This window comes from Carcharhinus amblyrhynchos, chromosome 12 (genome assembly GCF_965287045.1).
Source record: "Carcharhinus amblyrhynchos chromosome 12, sCarAmb.v2.hapA, whole genome shotgun sequence".
NCBI lineage: Eukaryota > Metazoa > Chordata > Chondrichthyes > Carcharhiniformes > Carcharhinidae > Carcharhinus > Carcharhinus amblyrhynchos.
Window position 1 is genome coordinate 8,800,733 of NC_137335.1, and position 18,021 is coordinate 8,818,753.

At 47.2% G+C, this 18,021-nt stretch overlaps 1 protein-coding gene across 1 annotated transcript in view; it reads left to right on the plus strand.

The window, feature by feature from the left end:
• The window catches only part of tmx4 (thioredoxin-related transmembrane protein 4), a 49,506-nt gene that overhangs the window by 19,560 nt on the left and 11,925 nt on the right, over positions 1-18,021 (plus strand). The window contains exons 2-4 of the mRNA XM_080200040.1: positions 2,095-2,210; positions 12,810-12,855; positions 16,401-16,529. Of these exons, the coding sequence (XP_080056166.1) occupies positions 2,095-2,210; positions 12,810-12,855; positions 16,401-16,529 (291 nt within the window). The remainder of the gene's footprint in view (positions 1-2,094; positions 2,211-12,809; positions 12,856-16,400; positions 16,530-18,021) is intronic.

Below are 18,021 nucleotides of genomic sequence, written 5' to 3' on the forward strand. Positions count from 1 at the left end.
GCTGATGGAGCAACGTTGTAAGAAGTCTCGCAACACCAGGTTAAAGTCCAACAGGTTTACTTGATAAACCTGTTGGACTTTAACTTGGTGTTATGAGACTTCTTACTGTGTTTACCTCAGTCCAACGCCGGCATCTCCACGTCGGAGCAATATTGCCAGTGGATGGAGAACAGAGTAGGACAGGAGCTGTAGGGCAGGTTAGATGAGTAATCGGAAGAAGAAGGGAGACTGGATTAGGAGATGGGGGTTTAATGAGTTGGGACGTGTGATTGTCAAAAGCTGCGTGTGACTTTCAAGCAAGTTTAACTTTTGCTTTTGACAGATGGTCCAGCTAAATGATTGACTTAGTGTACAGTGGCAACTTTTTTACTCTTTCAGGGGATGTGGGCATCGCTGGCTAGGCCTAGCATTTTATTGGCCATTCATAATTGCCCCTTGAGAAGGTGGTGGTGAGCTGCCATATTGAGCCGCTGCAGTCTCTGTGGTGGAGGTACACCCACTGTGCTATTGGGGAGGGAGTTCCAGGGGTTGCTAATATGTGTGATCTCCTCTCGCTCCACAACTCTGAGACCCCCGTGCTCTCCCAGTCTGGCTTCTTGCGCGCCCCTGATTTTCTTCGCTTCCCCAGTGGTGGCCGTGTTTTCAGCCATCCAGTAACTTGTGTCAGCGCAGGCTTGTTTGGGCTGAAGGGCCTGTTTCTGTGCCGTACTCTCCTTTATCCTCATTGTCCGTTGAACTTGCGGATGGTGGTTGTAAAGAACGGGGAATTGATAACGCATGAGTTTTGCAGAAAGCAGCCAGTATGTTTATTAAGAGCTGTGTACTCAACGAGGGCTGGATCCCGACTAAGGCAAAGCCCACAAGACACCCGTCATGGGAGAGGAGATGGCCTAGTGGTGCTGTCGCTAAACTGTTAATCCAGAAACTCAGCTGATGTTCTGGGGACTCAGGTTCGAATCCCACCATGGCAGATGGTGGAATTTGAAATCATAAGAACTATCTGGAATTAAGAGTCTACTGATGACCATGAAACTTTTTTTGGAAAAATGCATCTGGTTCACTAATGTCCTTTAGGGAAGGAAATTTGCCGTCCTTACCCGGTCTGGCCTACATGTGCGTTCTGAGCCACAGCAACGGGGTTAACAGCCAACTGCCCTCTGAAACGACCATAGCCATGATGTGGAGATGCCGGCGTTGGACTGGGATAAGCACAGTTAGCAGTTTCTCAACACCAGATTGAAGTCCAACAGGTTTATTTGGTAGCACAAGCTTTCAGAGCACTACTCCTTCATCAGGTGAGTGTCAAGCGGTGTTCGTTCATCCACTGTCATTGCTCAATCACCAGACAGAAGTGTTCTCTTCACGGGCATTTAGCCTCTGGTCTTCGGGTAAGCGTTCTCCAAGGCGACCTTCACAACACACGACAATACAGAATTGCTGAGCAGAGGCTGATAGCCAAGCTCCGCACATGAGGACGGCCTCAACCGGGATCTTGGGTTCATGTCACTCTATCTGTAACCTCCAGGCCTTGCTTGGCTTGCAAAATCTCACTAACTGTCCTGTCTGGAGACAATACACATCTCTTTAACCTGTGCTTAACCCTCTCTCCACTCACACTGTCTGTACTTTTAAGACTTGATTATCTGTAAAAGACTCGCATTCCAACCATTATTTTGTAAATTGGGTTTGTATCCATATATGCCTTGTTTGAGAATAGAACGCACACTCACCTGATGAAGGAGCAGTGCTCCGAAAGCTCGTGCTACCGAATAAACCTGTTGGACTTTAACCTGTTGTTGTGAGACTTCTTACTGTGCATAGCAAGCCTCTCAGTTCAAGGGCGTCTAGGGATGGACAATAAGTTGGTGAAGCCTGTGTCCCACGAATGAATTAAAAAACCTCGTGACTGCACTCTTGGCCATGCAACAAACCAGTACCAATGTCTCTTTGTTAAACTCTCTGATATTCCAAGACTTTAATGCAGTTTGTGACCCAATCACTTGAGTTGGAGGAGTGAGGGTAGGTAGTTGGTTGGTGTGTGGGAGATGGAGAAGTTACCGAAATTTGAGCTGTTTTTCTTTTTCCCTTCTGCAGTCATGCCCCATGGTGTCCAGCCTGCAAGCAAATCCAGGACGATTGGGAGCAGCTTGGAAAATCCCGCCAGGAGCTTGGCATCCACGTGGGAAAGGTCGATGTCACTCGAGAACCAGGTACACTCAAGACTTTGCTCTTCCTACTTTCTCTCTGGACTGAGTTTGCGAAACACTCGAATGGCTGTATTTTTTTGGAAGGGGTGTGGAGCAGTCCCGTAACGTGACCGTACACCTTGTGTAGCCACCTGGGACAGTCTTAAACGCGCGGCGTAATGCGGTGTGTTCTCCACTGCTTTCGAGAATACACCTCCATAACCTCTGAGTAATTTCCCTAAACCAGAATCAGAGAATCACGACAGTGTAAAAGGATGCCGTTCGGCCCATCGGGTCTATACCGACAACAATCCCACCCAGGCCCTATCCCCATAACTTCCACATATTTACCCTGCTAATCTCCCTGACACGAAGGGGAAATTTACAATTAACCACATCTTCAGTGTGTGGGAGGAAACCCACGCAGACACTGGGAGAACGTGCAAGCTCTACACAGACAGTGACCCGAGGCTGAAATCGAACCCAGGTCCCTGACGCTGTGAGGCAGCAGTGCTAACCACTGTGTCGCCATGCTGCCTGATAATCACAGTCATAGAGATTTACAGCATGGAAACAGACCCTACAGCCCAACTTGTCCATGCTGCCCAGTTTTCACTGCTAAGTTTGTCCCAGTTGCCTACATTTGGCCAATATCCCTCTATATCCATTTTATCCATGTAACTGTCTAAATGCTTTTTAAAAGACAGAATTGTACCCATCTCTACTACTGCCTCTGGCAGCTTGTTCCAGACACTCACCACTCTGAGTGAAAATAGTTCCCCTCTGGACTGTTTTGTATCTCTCCTTTCTCGCCTTAAAACTATGCCGTCTAGTTCTAGACTTCCCTACCTTTGGGAAAAGATGTTGACTATCTTGCTGATCTACGCCCCTCATTATTTTGCAGATTTCTATAAGATCACTCCTAAGCCTCCTACACTCCAGGGGAAAAAGGTCCCAGTCTATCCAGCCCCTCCTTATAGCTCAAACCATCAAGTCCCGGTAGCATTCTGGTAAACCTCTTCTACACTCTTTGTGGATAGTTTTGTAGTAATGTCAGATACTGAATTGCACTGTTAAAGAAGACTCCAATACCTTTGAACATCACGGCGTGTGGTACCAATAACAATGTTTTGGGTGTCCAGATTACGAACAATCTGTCCTGATCTCCCCCCCACCATGCCGACACCATAGTTAAGAAAGCCCACCAACGCCTCTCCCTTCTCAGAAGACTAAGGAAATTTGGCATGCCAGCTACGACTCACACCAACTTCTACAGATGCACCATAGAAAGCATTCTTTATGGTTGTGTCACAGCTTGGTATGGCTCCTGCTCTGCCCAATACCGCAAGGAACTACAAAAGTTCACGAATGTAATCCGACCCATCTTGCAAACCGGCCTCCCGTCCACTGACTCCGTCTACACTTCCTGCTGCCTCGGCAAAGCAGCCAGCATAATTAGGGACCCCGGACATTCTCTCTTCCATCGGGAAAAAGATACAAAAGTCTGAGATCACGTACCAACCGACTCAAGAGCAGCTTTTTCCCTGCTGCTGTCAGACTTTTGAATGGACCTACCTCGCATTAAGTTGATCTTTCTTTACACCCTAGCTATGACTATAACACTACATTCTGCATTCTTTCCTTTCCTTCTCTATGAATGATATGCTTTGTCTGTATAGCACGCAAGAAACAGTACTTGTCACTGTAAATACATGTGACAATAAATCAAATAATGTTCCAGATATTATTTGAGATTTTGGTTTCTATGCCCTGTGCATATGTTCGATTCCGTTCACTTTGAACCCTGCGTTACAATTTAAGGGATCTCGCGGGGCGGAATTGTCCCTTCTTTTTGACGATGTATTGACTCGGGTGGGAAGACCCCGTAGAGTGCACTGTTGGCTTTACTCACCATATTTCTTTTGTTTGTGACGCATCGTCAAAAAACAGAATCCAGGAGGTGGGTCCCACGACGTGCCACTACAGAGTCCATCCCACTAGCAACATCAGCCCCTGACCAAGTGGTGCACCCTCTAAAAACAATTAAAAATCAATAGGCCATGAAAACCCTCCCCCACTCCCCGGGGTCCCTGGCAGTCCGTAGGAACTGCCCAGGCATGTTCCTTCTCCCTTGGGAGGGAGGGGTGTGTTGTACTCAGCTGTACACCCCTGAAGGGGACCCTTCACCATTTCCCTTTTGACAGAACTTGTTCAAACCCCTCCAGAGGAAACCCTTATGTGGGGAGAGGGGACAACACAACAGGGAAGCCCAGGAACCGTACAGCACAGGAACAGTCCCTTTGGCCCACGATGTTCATAGATCATAATCATAGAATCCTACAGTGCAGAAGGAGGCCATTTGGCCCATTGAGTCTGCATTGACCACAATCCCACTCTGCCCAATCCCCATAACACCGTGTATTTACCCAGCTAGCCCCCTGACACCATGGAGCAATTTGGCACCATGGCCAATCCACCTAACCCGCAGATCTTTGGATTGTGGGTGCTCCAGTTTCCTCTCACAGGAAACCCACACGGACGTGGGGAGAATGTGCAGACTCCACACAGGCAAAGACCCAAGCCGGGAATTGAGCCCAGGTCCCTGGCACTGTGAAGCAGTAGTGTTAACCACTGTGCCACCCCAATGATATGATAATGGGGTTCGCCAGCCTTCATGGCGGGGTGGGTGCTGGGGAAAGGGAGGGACAGTCTGGCTGTGTGAAAGCCGTTTTGGAACGTCCCCATAATTCTCCACCCCCCTCCCCCAACTCCCTCTCTCTCTCTCTCTCTCTCTCTCGCTCTGCCCCAATCCCCTCCAAATTGTGTTAGTGAAATGTGATGATTGGCAATTTGGTGCAATGACAACTAGGGTTAAAAGCTTGCACTCTTGTTAATCGTTGAACAGTCTTGCAGACAGGAAATTGAGTAACTTGGCTATAATCTGCACTAAATATCTCTCAGAAGCTCAACAAGCAAATAAATTTAATCAGTCTTAAGAACATTCCGACATATTTGTGCTGAGGAGGAGAAAACATTACCAAAATCGTTTGTAAATTGAAGTCACTTGCTTTGTGCCAGTGAGTTATTTTTTTATAAATGGGTTTCCATTCTCTTTTGAGGTCTCCCACTCTCCAGAGATGTGAGTGGAAGGCTGCAGTACAGAGGGAGTGCTGCACTGTGGGGGATGCAGACTTTCAGATGAGACCTTAAGCTGAGGCACCATCTGCTTTGCGAGACGGGTGTGAATGATCACGTGGCGTTGTGGGTGGCACAGTAGTTAGCACTACCACCTCACAGCGCCAGCGACCCAGGTTCGGTGCCGGTCTTGGGCGACTTATCTGTGGAGTCCGCACATTCTCCCCGTGCCTGCGTGGGTTTCCTCCGGGTGCTCCGGTTTCCTCCCACGCGTGCGGGTTAGATGTACTGGCCGTGCGAAATTGTCCCTTGAGCGTCAGGGAGACTCGCTAGGGTAAATACGTGGGGTTACAGGGGTAGGGGCCTGGGTGGGGTTGTGGTCGGTGCAGACTTGATGGGCTGAATGGCCTCTTCCTGCACTGAAGTGATTCTGTGACTGCAGTGAGGTTGCTCCATGATTTTTCAAAGTGTAAATGTACTGCAGGCCAGTTGGAGGATCTGAATGTTATATTACGGTCTGTTGCTGTGTCACAGACAAGGCCCTATATTTTATCTAAGTTGGTTCAAAGCACCAAACTGGGAACAGAGTGTCCCTGATTCTGATATTGGCTGGCATTAACACACAGTGTCAAACTGGAATAAAACTTCCGGAGCAGGTGAAGTTTTTAATCTTCAAATCGGTCTTAACAGTTGAAATGTTTTGTGAAGTGGAGATGTTATGTGAAGAACGTGCATTTACATTAATTTACGCTCCCTCCAGAATATTCCCACAACCAAATAATCATTTTGGGTTATCATTCGCTTTTGGTACATTGTTTAAATACCAGAGCTAGCTTGTAAATAGCAAGCAGCTATGCAAATACATCCCAAGATAGAAATCCTATAGTGCCGAAGGAGGCCATTTGGCCCATCGAGTCTGCACCTACCACAATCCCACTCAGGCCCTATTCCCGTCACCCCCCTACATTTACCCTAGCTCGTCCCCCTGACACTAAGGGGCAATTTAGCGTGGCCAATCCAACTAACCCGCACATCTTTGGACTGGAGGAAACCGGAACACCCAGAGGAACATAAGAAATAGGAGCAGGAGTCGGCCATTTAGCCCTTCGAGCCTGCCCCGCCATTCAACAAGATCATGGCTGATCTGAAGTGGATCAGTTCCACTTTCCCGCTTTCTCCCCATAACCCTTAATTCCCCTGTCTATCAGAAACCTATCTACCCATGACTTAAATATATTTAGCGAGGTAGCCTCCACCACTTCAACAGGCAGAGAATTCCAGAGATTCACCACCCTTTGAGTGAAGAAGTTCCTCCTCAACTCCGATCTAAACTGCTCCCCCCTTATCTTGAGGCTGTGCCCTCTAGTCCTGCTGTCCTTTCTGAGCGGGAAGAATCTCTCTACCTCTACCCTATCCATCCCCTTCATTATCTTATACGTCTCTATAAGATCCCCCCTCATCCTTCTAAACTCCAACGAGTACAGACCCAGTCTATTTAGTCTCACTTCATAGTCCAACCCCCTCATCTCTGGTATCAGCCTAGTGAACCTCCTCTGCACTCCCCCCAAGGCTAAAATATCCTTGCACAAGTGTGGTGACCAAGGAAACCCATGCTGACACAGGGAGAACGTACAAACTCCACACATACAGTGATCCAAGCTGGGAATTTAATCCAGATCCCTGGTGCTGTGAGGTGGCAGTGCTAACCACTGCGGCATTTCGTAATCGGATGTGTAGGTTAGGGAGATCAGTGGGGTCAATGTGTGGGGTTATGAGGATAGTCCGTGGGTAAAATGCTTTGCTGGAGAGTTGGTGCAGACCCAATGGGCAGAATGGCCTCCTTCTGCACTGTAAGGTTTCTAAGATCACCAAGACTCCTTTAACATCACCTTCTAAATCCACGACTCCTACCATCTGGAATTACAAGTGCAGAATGGTTAGGGGCACCACCAACCAACTTGATTTGATTTATTATTGTCATATTAGTATACGGTGAAAAGTGTTTTCTTGCATGCTGTACAAAGCATACCATACATAGAGAAGGAAATGAGAGAGTGCAGAATGCAGTGTTACTGTCATAGCTAGGGTGTAGAGAAAGATCAACTTAATATGAGATAAGTCCATTCAAAAGTCTGACAACAGCAGGGAAGAAGCTGTTCTTGAGTCAGTTGGTACGTGGCCTTCGACTTTTGTATCTTTTTCCCGATGGAAGAAGGTGGAAGAAAGTATGTTGGGGTGCATGGGGTCCTGAATTATGCTGCCTGCTTTGCCGAGGCAGCGGGAAGTATAGACAGAGTCAATGAATGGGAAGCTGGTTTGCGTGATGGATTGGGTTACATTCATGACCTTTTGTAGTTCCTTGCAGTCATGGGCAGAGCAGGAGCCCATACCAAGCTGTGATACGCCTGGAAAGAATGCTTTCTATGGTGTATCTGTTGAAGTTGGTGAGAGTTGTAGCGGGCACGCCAAATTTCCTTAGTCTTCTGAGAAAGATGAGGCATTGGTGAGCTTTCTGAATTATAGAGTCGGGATGAGGATTCCCCTCCCAAGTTGCTCACCATCCTGACATGGAGTAACATCACTGTCCCTTCACTGTGGCTGGGTCAAAATCCTGGAACTCTCTCCTGAACTGCATTCTTGGTGTACTTGTACAACGTGAACTGCAAGTGTTCACGAAGATGGCTCACCAACACTCACCACCTTTCTGAGGGCAATTAGGAGTGGAAACAAAGGCTAGCCTAGCCAGCGAGGCCCACGTTCAGTGGAATAGTAAGGTTCCACCAGCAACACTTAAATATGAATGACCTGTTGGTCTGTTCTTGTGAGAGAGATTGGCTTGGCTGTGTGAGATTCCACCCCCATCCCCTACCTCCACATGCCCTTCAGGCACCTTGGCCGTTCCTTCAGCGTGTCTGGCACAATACCCTGGAGTTCCCTCCCTGAACTCAGCGTGGGTGTACCTACATCAGCGGCTCACGAAGGCAGCTCACTACCAGCTTCTCAGTGGCGATCAGGGATGGGTGAGAAATGTCGGCCTTGCGAGGGGCGCCCACATCTGAAAAAATGGGTTTGTTTTTTGAAAATAAGCAGATCTGTTTTCTTTCATATCCTCACAATGCAATAATTAGAAGACAAACAATCATAATTGTAGGGGGCAGGATATGAAGTGGTTTCTTGAAGAAAAACGCGCCCATGTGTTTCTGATGGTAATTAATAGCGAGCCATCGGATGAGAGGTTACGTGGAGACGCTAACAGCTTCTAAATTTGGACACGAACTGGATTTTGCACTGAAAGGCACATTGCCCCGTCAGTGATTGCGAACGCTGGCTCTCTTTAGAAACAAAACGTCTGACATATGGGAGGGACCACATTGCAAAATCTCTGGTGGTACCCATGCTTTCACCAGATTTTGTTGTTAAGTTTGCTTATTAGTGTCAGAAGTAGGCTTATGTTAACACTGCAATGAAATTACTCTGAAAATGCCCAAGTTGCCACACTCTGGCGCTTGTTTGGGTGCACTGAGGGAGAATTTAGCATGGCCAATCCACCTAACCAGCACATCTTTGGATACAAAGGGGCAAGTTAGCATAGCCAATGCACCTAAACTGCACACCTTTGGACATTAAGGGGCAAGTTAATATGGCCAATCCACCTAAACTGCACATCTTTGAGCACTAAGGGGCAATTTAGCAGGGCCAATCCACCTAGCCTGCACACCTTGAGACACTAAGGGGTAATTTAGCATAGCCAGTTCACCTAACCAACACACGTTTTGGGCTGTGGGAGGAAACCGGAGCACCCGGAGGAAACCCACGCCGACACGGGGAGAACGTGCAGGCCCCGCACAAACAGTGACCCAAGCCGGGAATCGAACCTGGGTCCCTGGCGCTGTGAGGCAGCAGTGCTAAACACTGTGGCACCGTGATGCCCCGAGGATCTGGCTAGAGAGCAATCAGCCAGCCCAGTTAGTTGCATGTGTTGTTTGTGTTGCTGTATTTACCCTCCAGATTAAAGGAGGTGTGAAGTGTTTGATCTCAGCAGTCGGGTTGAGCGGGTTGATTTTGCTTTGCTCTCACTTTTTCCCCTCTTTGTCAGCGCCTGATCATAAATGAGGTACAACTGATGGACAACACTACACTCCCCTGTAGAGTTGCCCCATCTAGTGTTCGGCACACAAAACAGCCTCCGTCGGGAGGATTTGGAGGCGGATCAGTCAGCCTGTTTGTATATTATTTTTTTGCACCAGTTTCCTTGGGATTTAATCCCAGCGCACAGCAGAAACATGAACCTGATACAAGCTGTGCTTTACTGGAAGTGCCCCATTGTCCTGACAATGGCAGGCTCTTAATCCAAAGTAGAGAAGATTTCACGGTTAATAGGAAGGGAGTAATCCTGTGATCTGACCTGCATTCAGAATGGAATGGCGCCCCATCCATCTCGCATCCTCCCACGTGAAGTCATTGTAATTGCATTCCAGCGACTTCAGTTACAAACTTGGCTCTTTCTCTCTCCAACGCCCCCCCCCCCCCCACCCCGTCCCATCCAGGTACTAGCACCCGTTATGTAAACGTGTGATTGAAGGCAGAGAGCACAGTGGCTTCCCCAGCAACCACATAGTCAAGGGCCAAGACTCGACTCTGAGCTTTCTTTGCATTTTCACTCGCGCTTAAAATCTCACCGGTTTTTATAGATGCGCCGTAGAAAGTATTCTTCCTGGTTGTAGCACAGCTTGGTATGGCTCCTGCTCTGCCCAAGACCGCAAAAAAAAACTACAAAAGGTAAACATAACCCAATCCATCACACAAACCAGCCTCCCATCCATTGACTGTATCTATACTTCCTACTGCCTCGACAAAGCAGCCAGCATAATTAAAGACCCCACATGCCCCGGACATCCACCTTCTGGGGCAGCAAGGTGGCACAGTGGCTACCACTGCTGTCTCACAGTGCCAGGGACTCGGGTTCAATTCCCAGCTTGGGTCACCGTCTGTGTGGAGTTTGCACGTTCTCCCCATGTGTGTGTGTGTGGGTTTCCTCTAGGTGCTCCAGTTTCCTCCTACACTCCAAAAGACATGCTGGTTAGGTGCATTTGCCATGCCAAATTCTCCCTCAGTGTACCCGAACAGACGCCGGAGACACCTAGGGGATTTTTGCAGTAACTTCATTGCAGTGTTGATGTAAGCCTACTTGTCACATTAATAAATAAACTTTAAACTTCTCTTCCGTCAGGAAAAAGATACAAAAGTCTGATATTACGTTCCAGCCAATTCAAAAACAACTTCATCCCTGCTGCCGTCAGACTTTTGAATGAATCTATTTTATATTAAGCTGACCTTCCTCTGCACTCTAGCTATGACTGTAACACTATATTCGGTTTTCCTTCTGCCCGATGCTCTGTATGAACGGTATGGCTTGTCTGTATAGTGCACAAGAAACAATAACTTTTATTGTTTGCCAATACATGTGACAGTAATAAATCAAATCATGTTCTAAATGTCTTTTACATTACCTGGAAATATACGCACACATCTCGCCATTCATTAAAGGATCCACAGCTCATAACGTACTCTTATAAAAGAACCTCATTGTTCCTCTCCCTGAAATTACAGAATTGTTACGGGGAAGGAGGCTGTTCAGCCCATTGTATTCTCACCGACTCTTCAGACTCACATCATAACTTGGTGCCATTCTGCTGTCTTTTCCCTGCTCGTTGCTTCTAGTTAATTAATCATAGAATCCCTACAGTGCAGAAGGAGGCCATTCAGCCCATCATATCTGCACCAACCACAATCCCATGGGGAGACCCTATCCCCATGACCGTGCGTATTTACCCTGCTAATCCCCCCCCCCGATACTACGGTCAATTTAGCATAGCCAATCAACCTAACCCCCACATCTTTGGACTGTGGGGGGAACCGGAGTACCTCGTGCAACCTCCACACAGACAGTGAGACTCACCCGAGTGAAGGAACAGCGCTCCAAAAGCTTGTGGTCCCAAATAAACTTGTTGGACTTTTAAGAAGTCTCACAACACCAGGTTAAAGTGAGACTCACCTGAGGAAGGAGCAGCGCTCCGAAAGCTTGTGATTCCAACTAAACCTGTTAGACTTTAACCTGGTGTTGTGAGGGTGATTGTAGAGGGTTGATTTTCAAACTGGAGCCTATGACCAGTGGTGTGCCTTAGGGATCTGTCCTGGGTCCACTGTTATTTGTCATTTATATAAATGATTTGGATGTGAATGTAGGAGGCATGGTTAGTAAGTTTGCAGATGACACCAAGATTGGTGGCATTGTGGACAGTGAAGAAGGTTGTCTCCAATTGCAATGGAATCTTGATCAATTGGGCTAATGGGCTGACGAATGGCAGATGGAGTTTAATTTAGACAAATGCGAGGTGATGCATTTTGGTAGATTGAACCAGGGCAGGACTTACTCAGTTAATGGTAGGGCGTTGGGGAGAGTTACAGAACAAAGAGATCTCGGGGTCCATGTTCAGAGCTCCTTGAAAGTGGAGTCACAGGTGGACAGAGTGGTGAAGAAGGTATTCAGCATGCTTGGTTTCATTGATCAGAACGTTGAATACAGGAATTGGGACGTCTTGTTGAAGTTGTACAAGACTTTGGTAAGGCCACGTTTGGAATACTGTGTGCAGTTCTGCTCATCCTATTATAGAATGGATATTATTAGACTAGAAAGAGTGCAGAAAAGATTTACTAGGATGCTAGTGGGACTTGATGGTTTGGGTTATAAGGAGAGGTTGAATAGACTGGGACTTTTTTACTTTGGAGTGTAGGAGGCTGAGGGGTGATCTTATAGAGGTCTATAAAATAATGAGGGGCACAGATCAGCTAGATTGTCAATATCTTTTCCAAAAAGCAAGGGAGTCTAAAACTAGGGGGCATGGGTTTAAGGGGAGAGATAACAAAAGTGTTCAGAGGGGCAATTTTTTCACACAGGGTGGTGAGTGTCTGGAACAAGCTGCCAGAGGTAGTAGTAGAGGTGGGTACAATGTTGTCTTTTAAAAAGCATTTAGATAGTTACATGGGTGCGATGGGTATAGAGGGATATGGGCCAAGTGCAGATAATTGGGATTAGCTTAGGGGTTTTAAAAGAAAGGGCGGCATGGACAAGTTGGGCCGAAGGGCCTCTTTCCATGCTGGAATCTCCATGACGCAATGACTTCTTAGTGTGTGCCCCCCACCCCATCCAACGCGGCATCTGCACATCCTGGCGCTGTGAGGCAGCCGTGCTGACCACTCCGCTGCCGTGCCAGCATGCAATGCTGTCCTGAATGCCTCGATGGAGTCTGCCTCCACCACACGTCCAGGCGGTACGTTCCAAACCCCAATTGCACAACCAATTTTTCCTCATCACATTCGCATCTTTTGCAGACCGTATTTCAATGACTAATTGCCGGGATTAGTGCGACACGAGGACGGAATGCTGTGGCTAAACTGTTGCTGTCTTTTCTCCAAATCTTTCCTTAGGTTTGAGCGGCCGTTTCTTCGTCACGACTTTGCCAACCATTTACCAGTAAGTACCGGGTGTGTTGCTGTGCCTGTTCGTGCAATGTGCCAATTAAAATTGGATTTTTTTTAAAAAAAGCAACATCTACATGTGACGCAACATTTGTTGATTATTTCCTAAAAATACGAAGCTTGAGGGAAACGTTTGGACGGGGTGGGGGGTGGTGGAATAAATAATTTTTCTCTTTGCGTCTCTGGCCTCACGTTCCCCAGCAACCTGGATTAAGAATTTGAAGCCTCTTGTCTTCCTGCCTGTTTCAGCCGAAGGTTGGACAGATTATCCGGCTAGTTGTGGTCCAAGGTACAGTCACGTAGAGTGTGAGAGGTCGTTAAGGTATTTTATTTATTATTCGTCACGAGTAAGGCTTACATTTAACACTGCAATGAAGTTACTGTGAAATTCCCCGAGTCGTCACATTCCAGCGCCTGTTCGGGTCAATGTACCCTAACGAGGGTGGTGAGTGTCTAGAACAAGCTGCCAGAGGTAGTAGTAGAGGTGGGTACGATGTTGTCTTTTAAAAAGCATTTAGACAGTTACATGGGTATAGAGGGATATGGGCCAAATGCGGGCAATTGGGATTAGCTTAAGGGTTTTAAAAAAAAAGGTGGTAGGGACAAGTTGGGGCCCTAATGAGCAGAGCTTTTAGACTGTAGGAGGAACATCCCAAAGATGTGCTTTTAGGCTGATTGATTGGGTAACAAATTGTCCCTATATTGGACGTCCCTGATCCTCGCACATTAGGCGTAGACTAAAATCATGAATAGGTCACTGAGACAATGGGACGGCGGCGCGGGCTCGTTGGGCCGAAGGGCCTGTTTCCCATGCTGTGTTGTTCTTTGTTCTTTGTTCTTTGAAACCCATGCAGACACGGGGAGAATGTACAGATAGTGACCCAAGGTGGGAATCGAACCCGGGTCCCTGGTGCTGTGAGGCAGCAGTGCTAACCACTGTGCTACCGTGGTAATGAAGTCAGGTGTGTGGGTGCGTGGTGAAAATGTTTGCGCTTGTGGGGGTGTGCCCAAGCCCGCGAGGCCAAAAAAATAAAAGATCACCACTCAATCCAGTAGGGATCGCGGGAGAAACTTCTTTAGCCTCCAGAGTGCTGGGCATGTGGGAGATTTGACATTAAAGAGTGGCTGAGGCAGATAGCATAGGTGCACTTAAAGGGGAGTTAGGCAAGAATGCGAGGGCAGAAGGAATAAGGGGAAATAGGGTGCAATGAAGAAGAGAAATTGCGAGACTCGTATGAAGAGCCAGTATGGACTAGATGGGCAGAATGGCTTGTTTATGTGCTTTACGCTCTTGGAGAACTATTCAAAGAACAAGAAAATTACAATACAGGAACAGGCCCTTTGGCCCTCCATACCTGCACTGACCACGCTGCCTGACTGAGCTAAAATCCCCTCCCCGTCCAGGGACCATATCCCTCTATTCCCATCATATTCATGTGTTTGTCCGGATGCCCCTTAAAAGTCACTGTTGTATCTGCTTCCCCGGCAGTGAGTTCCGGGCACCCACCACCCTCTGTAAAGGAAAAAAACTTGCCTCATACATCTCCTTTAAACCTCGCCCCTCGCACCTTAAACCTGTGCCCCCAGTAATTGACACTTCCCCCCCCGAGAAAAAGCTTCTGACTGTCCACTCTGTCCATGCCCCTCAATAATTTTGTTGACTTCTATCAGGTCGCCTCTCAACCTCTGTCATTCCAGTGAGAACAAGCCAAATTTCTCCAACCTCTCCTGATAGCTAATGCCCTCCATACCAGGCAATACCCTCCTTGGATTTGGTGATTTTGCCATGCTAAATTTCCCTTTGCTTTCCCAGGATCTGTAGGTTAGGGGGATTAATGGAGTTATGGGAATAAGGCCTGGGTAGGATGCTCTGTTGGAGAGTCGGTGCAGGCTTGATGGGCTGAATGGCCTCCCTCTGTACTGTAGGGATTCTAAGATTACAGTCACTGAGGAGTTGTGAAGGTGACCAATGTGGGAAATGTAAAAGTCATGCTGATGAAATAGGGAGCGTTTATTGAGTTTGGAGTTAAAATCCACCAATTGGGAACATTATTCCAGATGTTGTCAGCAGTGCATCTCGCCTGACAGTATTTATATATTGTGCTCGTGCTGTCAGGTGGAGAGGCGATGGTCTAGTGGTATTATTGCTAGACTATTAATCCAGAAATTCAACTAATGTTCTGGGGACCGGGGTTTGAATCCCAGCAGATGGTGGAATTTGAACTCAATAAAAAATATCTGGAATTAAGAATCTCCTGATGACCATGAAACCATTGTCGATTGTTGGAAAAACCCGTCTGGTTCACTGATATCCTTTAGGGAAGGAAATCTGCCGTCCTTACCTGGCCTGGCCTACGTGTGACTCCAGAGCCACAGCAATGTGGTTGACTCTCAACTGCCCTCTGAAATGGCCGAGCAAGCAACTTAGCTCAAGAGCGACTAGGGTTGGGCAATAAATGCAGGCCAGTCAGTGACGCCCTTGTCCCGTTGAGATATTAAGGGGCTAATATCTCATGCAACTACAAGCTTTTGCAAAAACCTGCTAAACCAGAAGTTTGGGTATGAAAGGCATGAATAACTTTAGCCTGCTGTGAGTTGATTTCAAAATGACAAGCTTAGGATATCTGTGATTAACGAACTTGCCCATTAACAGTTCTCTTTCTTTCAATATAACCATATTAGGACTTCAGATATAGTTAACCTAACTAGAACAAAGGGTGTCTTGTGATTAGCTGTATTGCATCAGACCGCATGTGACCATGAGGATTGTAAAACTACATAAAGGGGGACCGACCAATTATTGGGGGTGCCTTTGCTGCCTGACTCCCGCCACTGAGTGGAAGTTACGTAGCAAAGGCTTGCCAACTTGCGTATGTAAGAAGAATAAAGAACTTTTGAATCGGACAGTGGTTGGTGTTTGCCTTTGTGTCAAGGAAGGAAGAGTCTCGCAAAAAACTAACTTAACATCATGAATGAATTAAAAAAGAAGTTAGGTAAGCCCAGGCCTTGTGTTGGAGCCCATGTGTAAAGCAGCTGAGAGTTGCCAAGACCAGCTTTAGAAAGGAGGTTCTCTTGCTTGTGCGTGTGTTTTTACGTTTGGAATTGGGTGTGTAGGTTTTGTGGTTGTGTGTACGGAGATGCTTGTGCGTGCATGCCTTTTGGTGGTGCGTGTGGGTGCGTACTAAAGCCACAGGTCCTATGGACCGAGCAGTCTTGTCATCTCAAACTATTTGCTGGCACAAGGATGCCCGGGCACAGGCTGTGTTCATTCACCCGCCCTGACATTGTTCAGCCTCTTCCTTTAACAGAAAGACAGATAACTTGGAAAATGTAACATTTAATGTTGCCAGATCCCTCTTACATTATTCATCAGCTTCATGTTGCAATCACCTAGGCTTGTACTTTGAAAGCTCCCCCGCGTTTTATTTGTGGTTTTCTACGTGACTTTAAATTGCTTGCTTGTATTGTTTTAATCTTCTGAGCTGCGGCCAATTTGCAACCTGCTGTTTACTTTGTCACGTTTCATCTCCCCCTTGCCAGCGCCAAAGACGGTGCTTTTCGGAAATACCACGGAGCCAGGATGCTGGAAGATTTCGAGAGTTTCGTCAGGGAGAAGAAGTGGAAGGCTGTGGAGTCGATCAGTGGATGGAAATCTCCGTCTTCCATCATGTAATGAACTTAATTTCTTTCTGGGAGAAATGAACGGTTGACTCGATTAGTATTGACGTCCAGCCTGGTTCTAAACACAAAGCAGTTGGATATACCACATCATTCCCAGAGGAACATCTCCGAACCCTGTGTGTGTCGGCCGTTATGACTTCCTTGCCTGCTCCGTCCACTAATCCGAGGACGTTCTAGTCTATTGTAATATTTTTTTAATATTCACTCATGGGCTGTGGGTATCGCTGGTTGGGCCAGCATTTATTGCCCATCCTTAACTGCCCTCCATCACAGAGGGCATTTGAGAGTTGTAGAATCCCTACAACACATAAGGAGGCCATTGGGCCCATCGAGCTTGTACCGATCACAATCCCAACCAGGACCTCTAAATATTTTTAAGAAGCGGGTTGATGGGTTTTTGATAAGAGAGGGGATTAAGGGTTATGGGGAGAGGGCGGGAAAGTGGAACTGAGCCACGACAGATCAGCCATGATCTTATTGAATGGCGGGGCAGGCTCGAAGGGCCAGATGGCCTACTCCTGCTCCTATTTCTTATGTTCTTATGTTCTTATGTTCTTACCCCAGCTAGTCCTCCTGACACCCGGATCAATTTAGCATGGCCAATCAACCTAACCCACACATCTTTGGAGTGTGGGAGGAAACCGGAGTGTCCAGAGAAAACCCACGCAGACACATGGAGAATGAACATAAGAACTAGGAGCAGTAGTAGGCCATCTGGCCCCTCGAGCCTGCTCCACCATTCAGTAAGACCATGGCTCATCTTTTTATGGACTCAGTTCCCCATACCCACCCGCTGACCATAATCCTTAATTCCTTTACTGTTCAAAAATTTATCTATCCTTGCCTTAAGAACATTCAATGAGGTAGCCTCAACTGCTTCACTGGGCAGGGAATTCTATCTCGTCTATTCCCTCATAGTCTTCTATGATTCTGTAAGATCGCCCCTCATTTTTCTAAATTCTAATGAATGTAGTCCCAGTCTACTCAGTCTCTCCTCATAAGCCAACCCTCTCAACTCTGGAATCAACCTAGTGAATCTCCTCTGCACCCTCTCCAGTGTCGGTACATCCTTCTCAAGTAAGGGGACCAAAACTATACACAATACTCTACGTGTGGCCTTACCAGCACCTTATACAGCCGCAACATAACCTCGCTGTTTTTAAACTCCATTCCTCAAGCAATGAAGGACAAAATTCTATTTGCCGCCTTAATTACCTCCTGTAGCGGCAACCCAACTCCTTGTGATTCTTGCACAAGAAGCCTCTGCACAGCAGCATGCTGCAATTTTTTACCACTTAAAGACTATTTTGCTGTTATTCCTACCAAACTCCGCACAGACAGTGACCCAAGGTTGGAATCAAATCCGGGTTCCTTGCGCTAACCACTGTGCCTACCACATTGCTGTGGATCTGGACTCATGTGGGCCAGATCAGTAAGAACGGCAGGTTTCCTTCCCTGAAGATTAGGATCCAAGCGCACA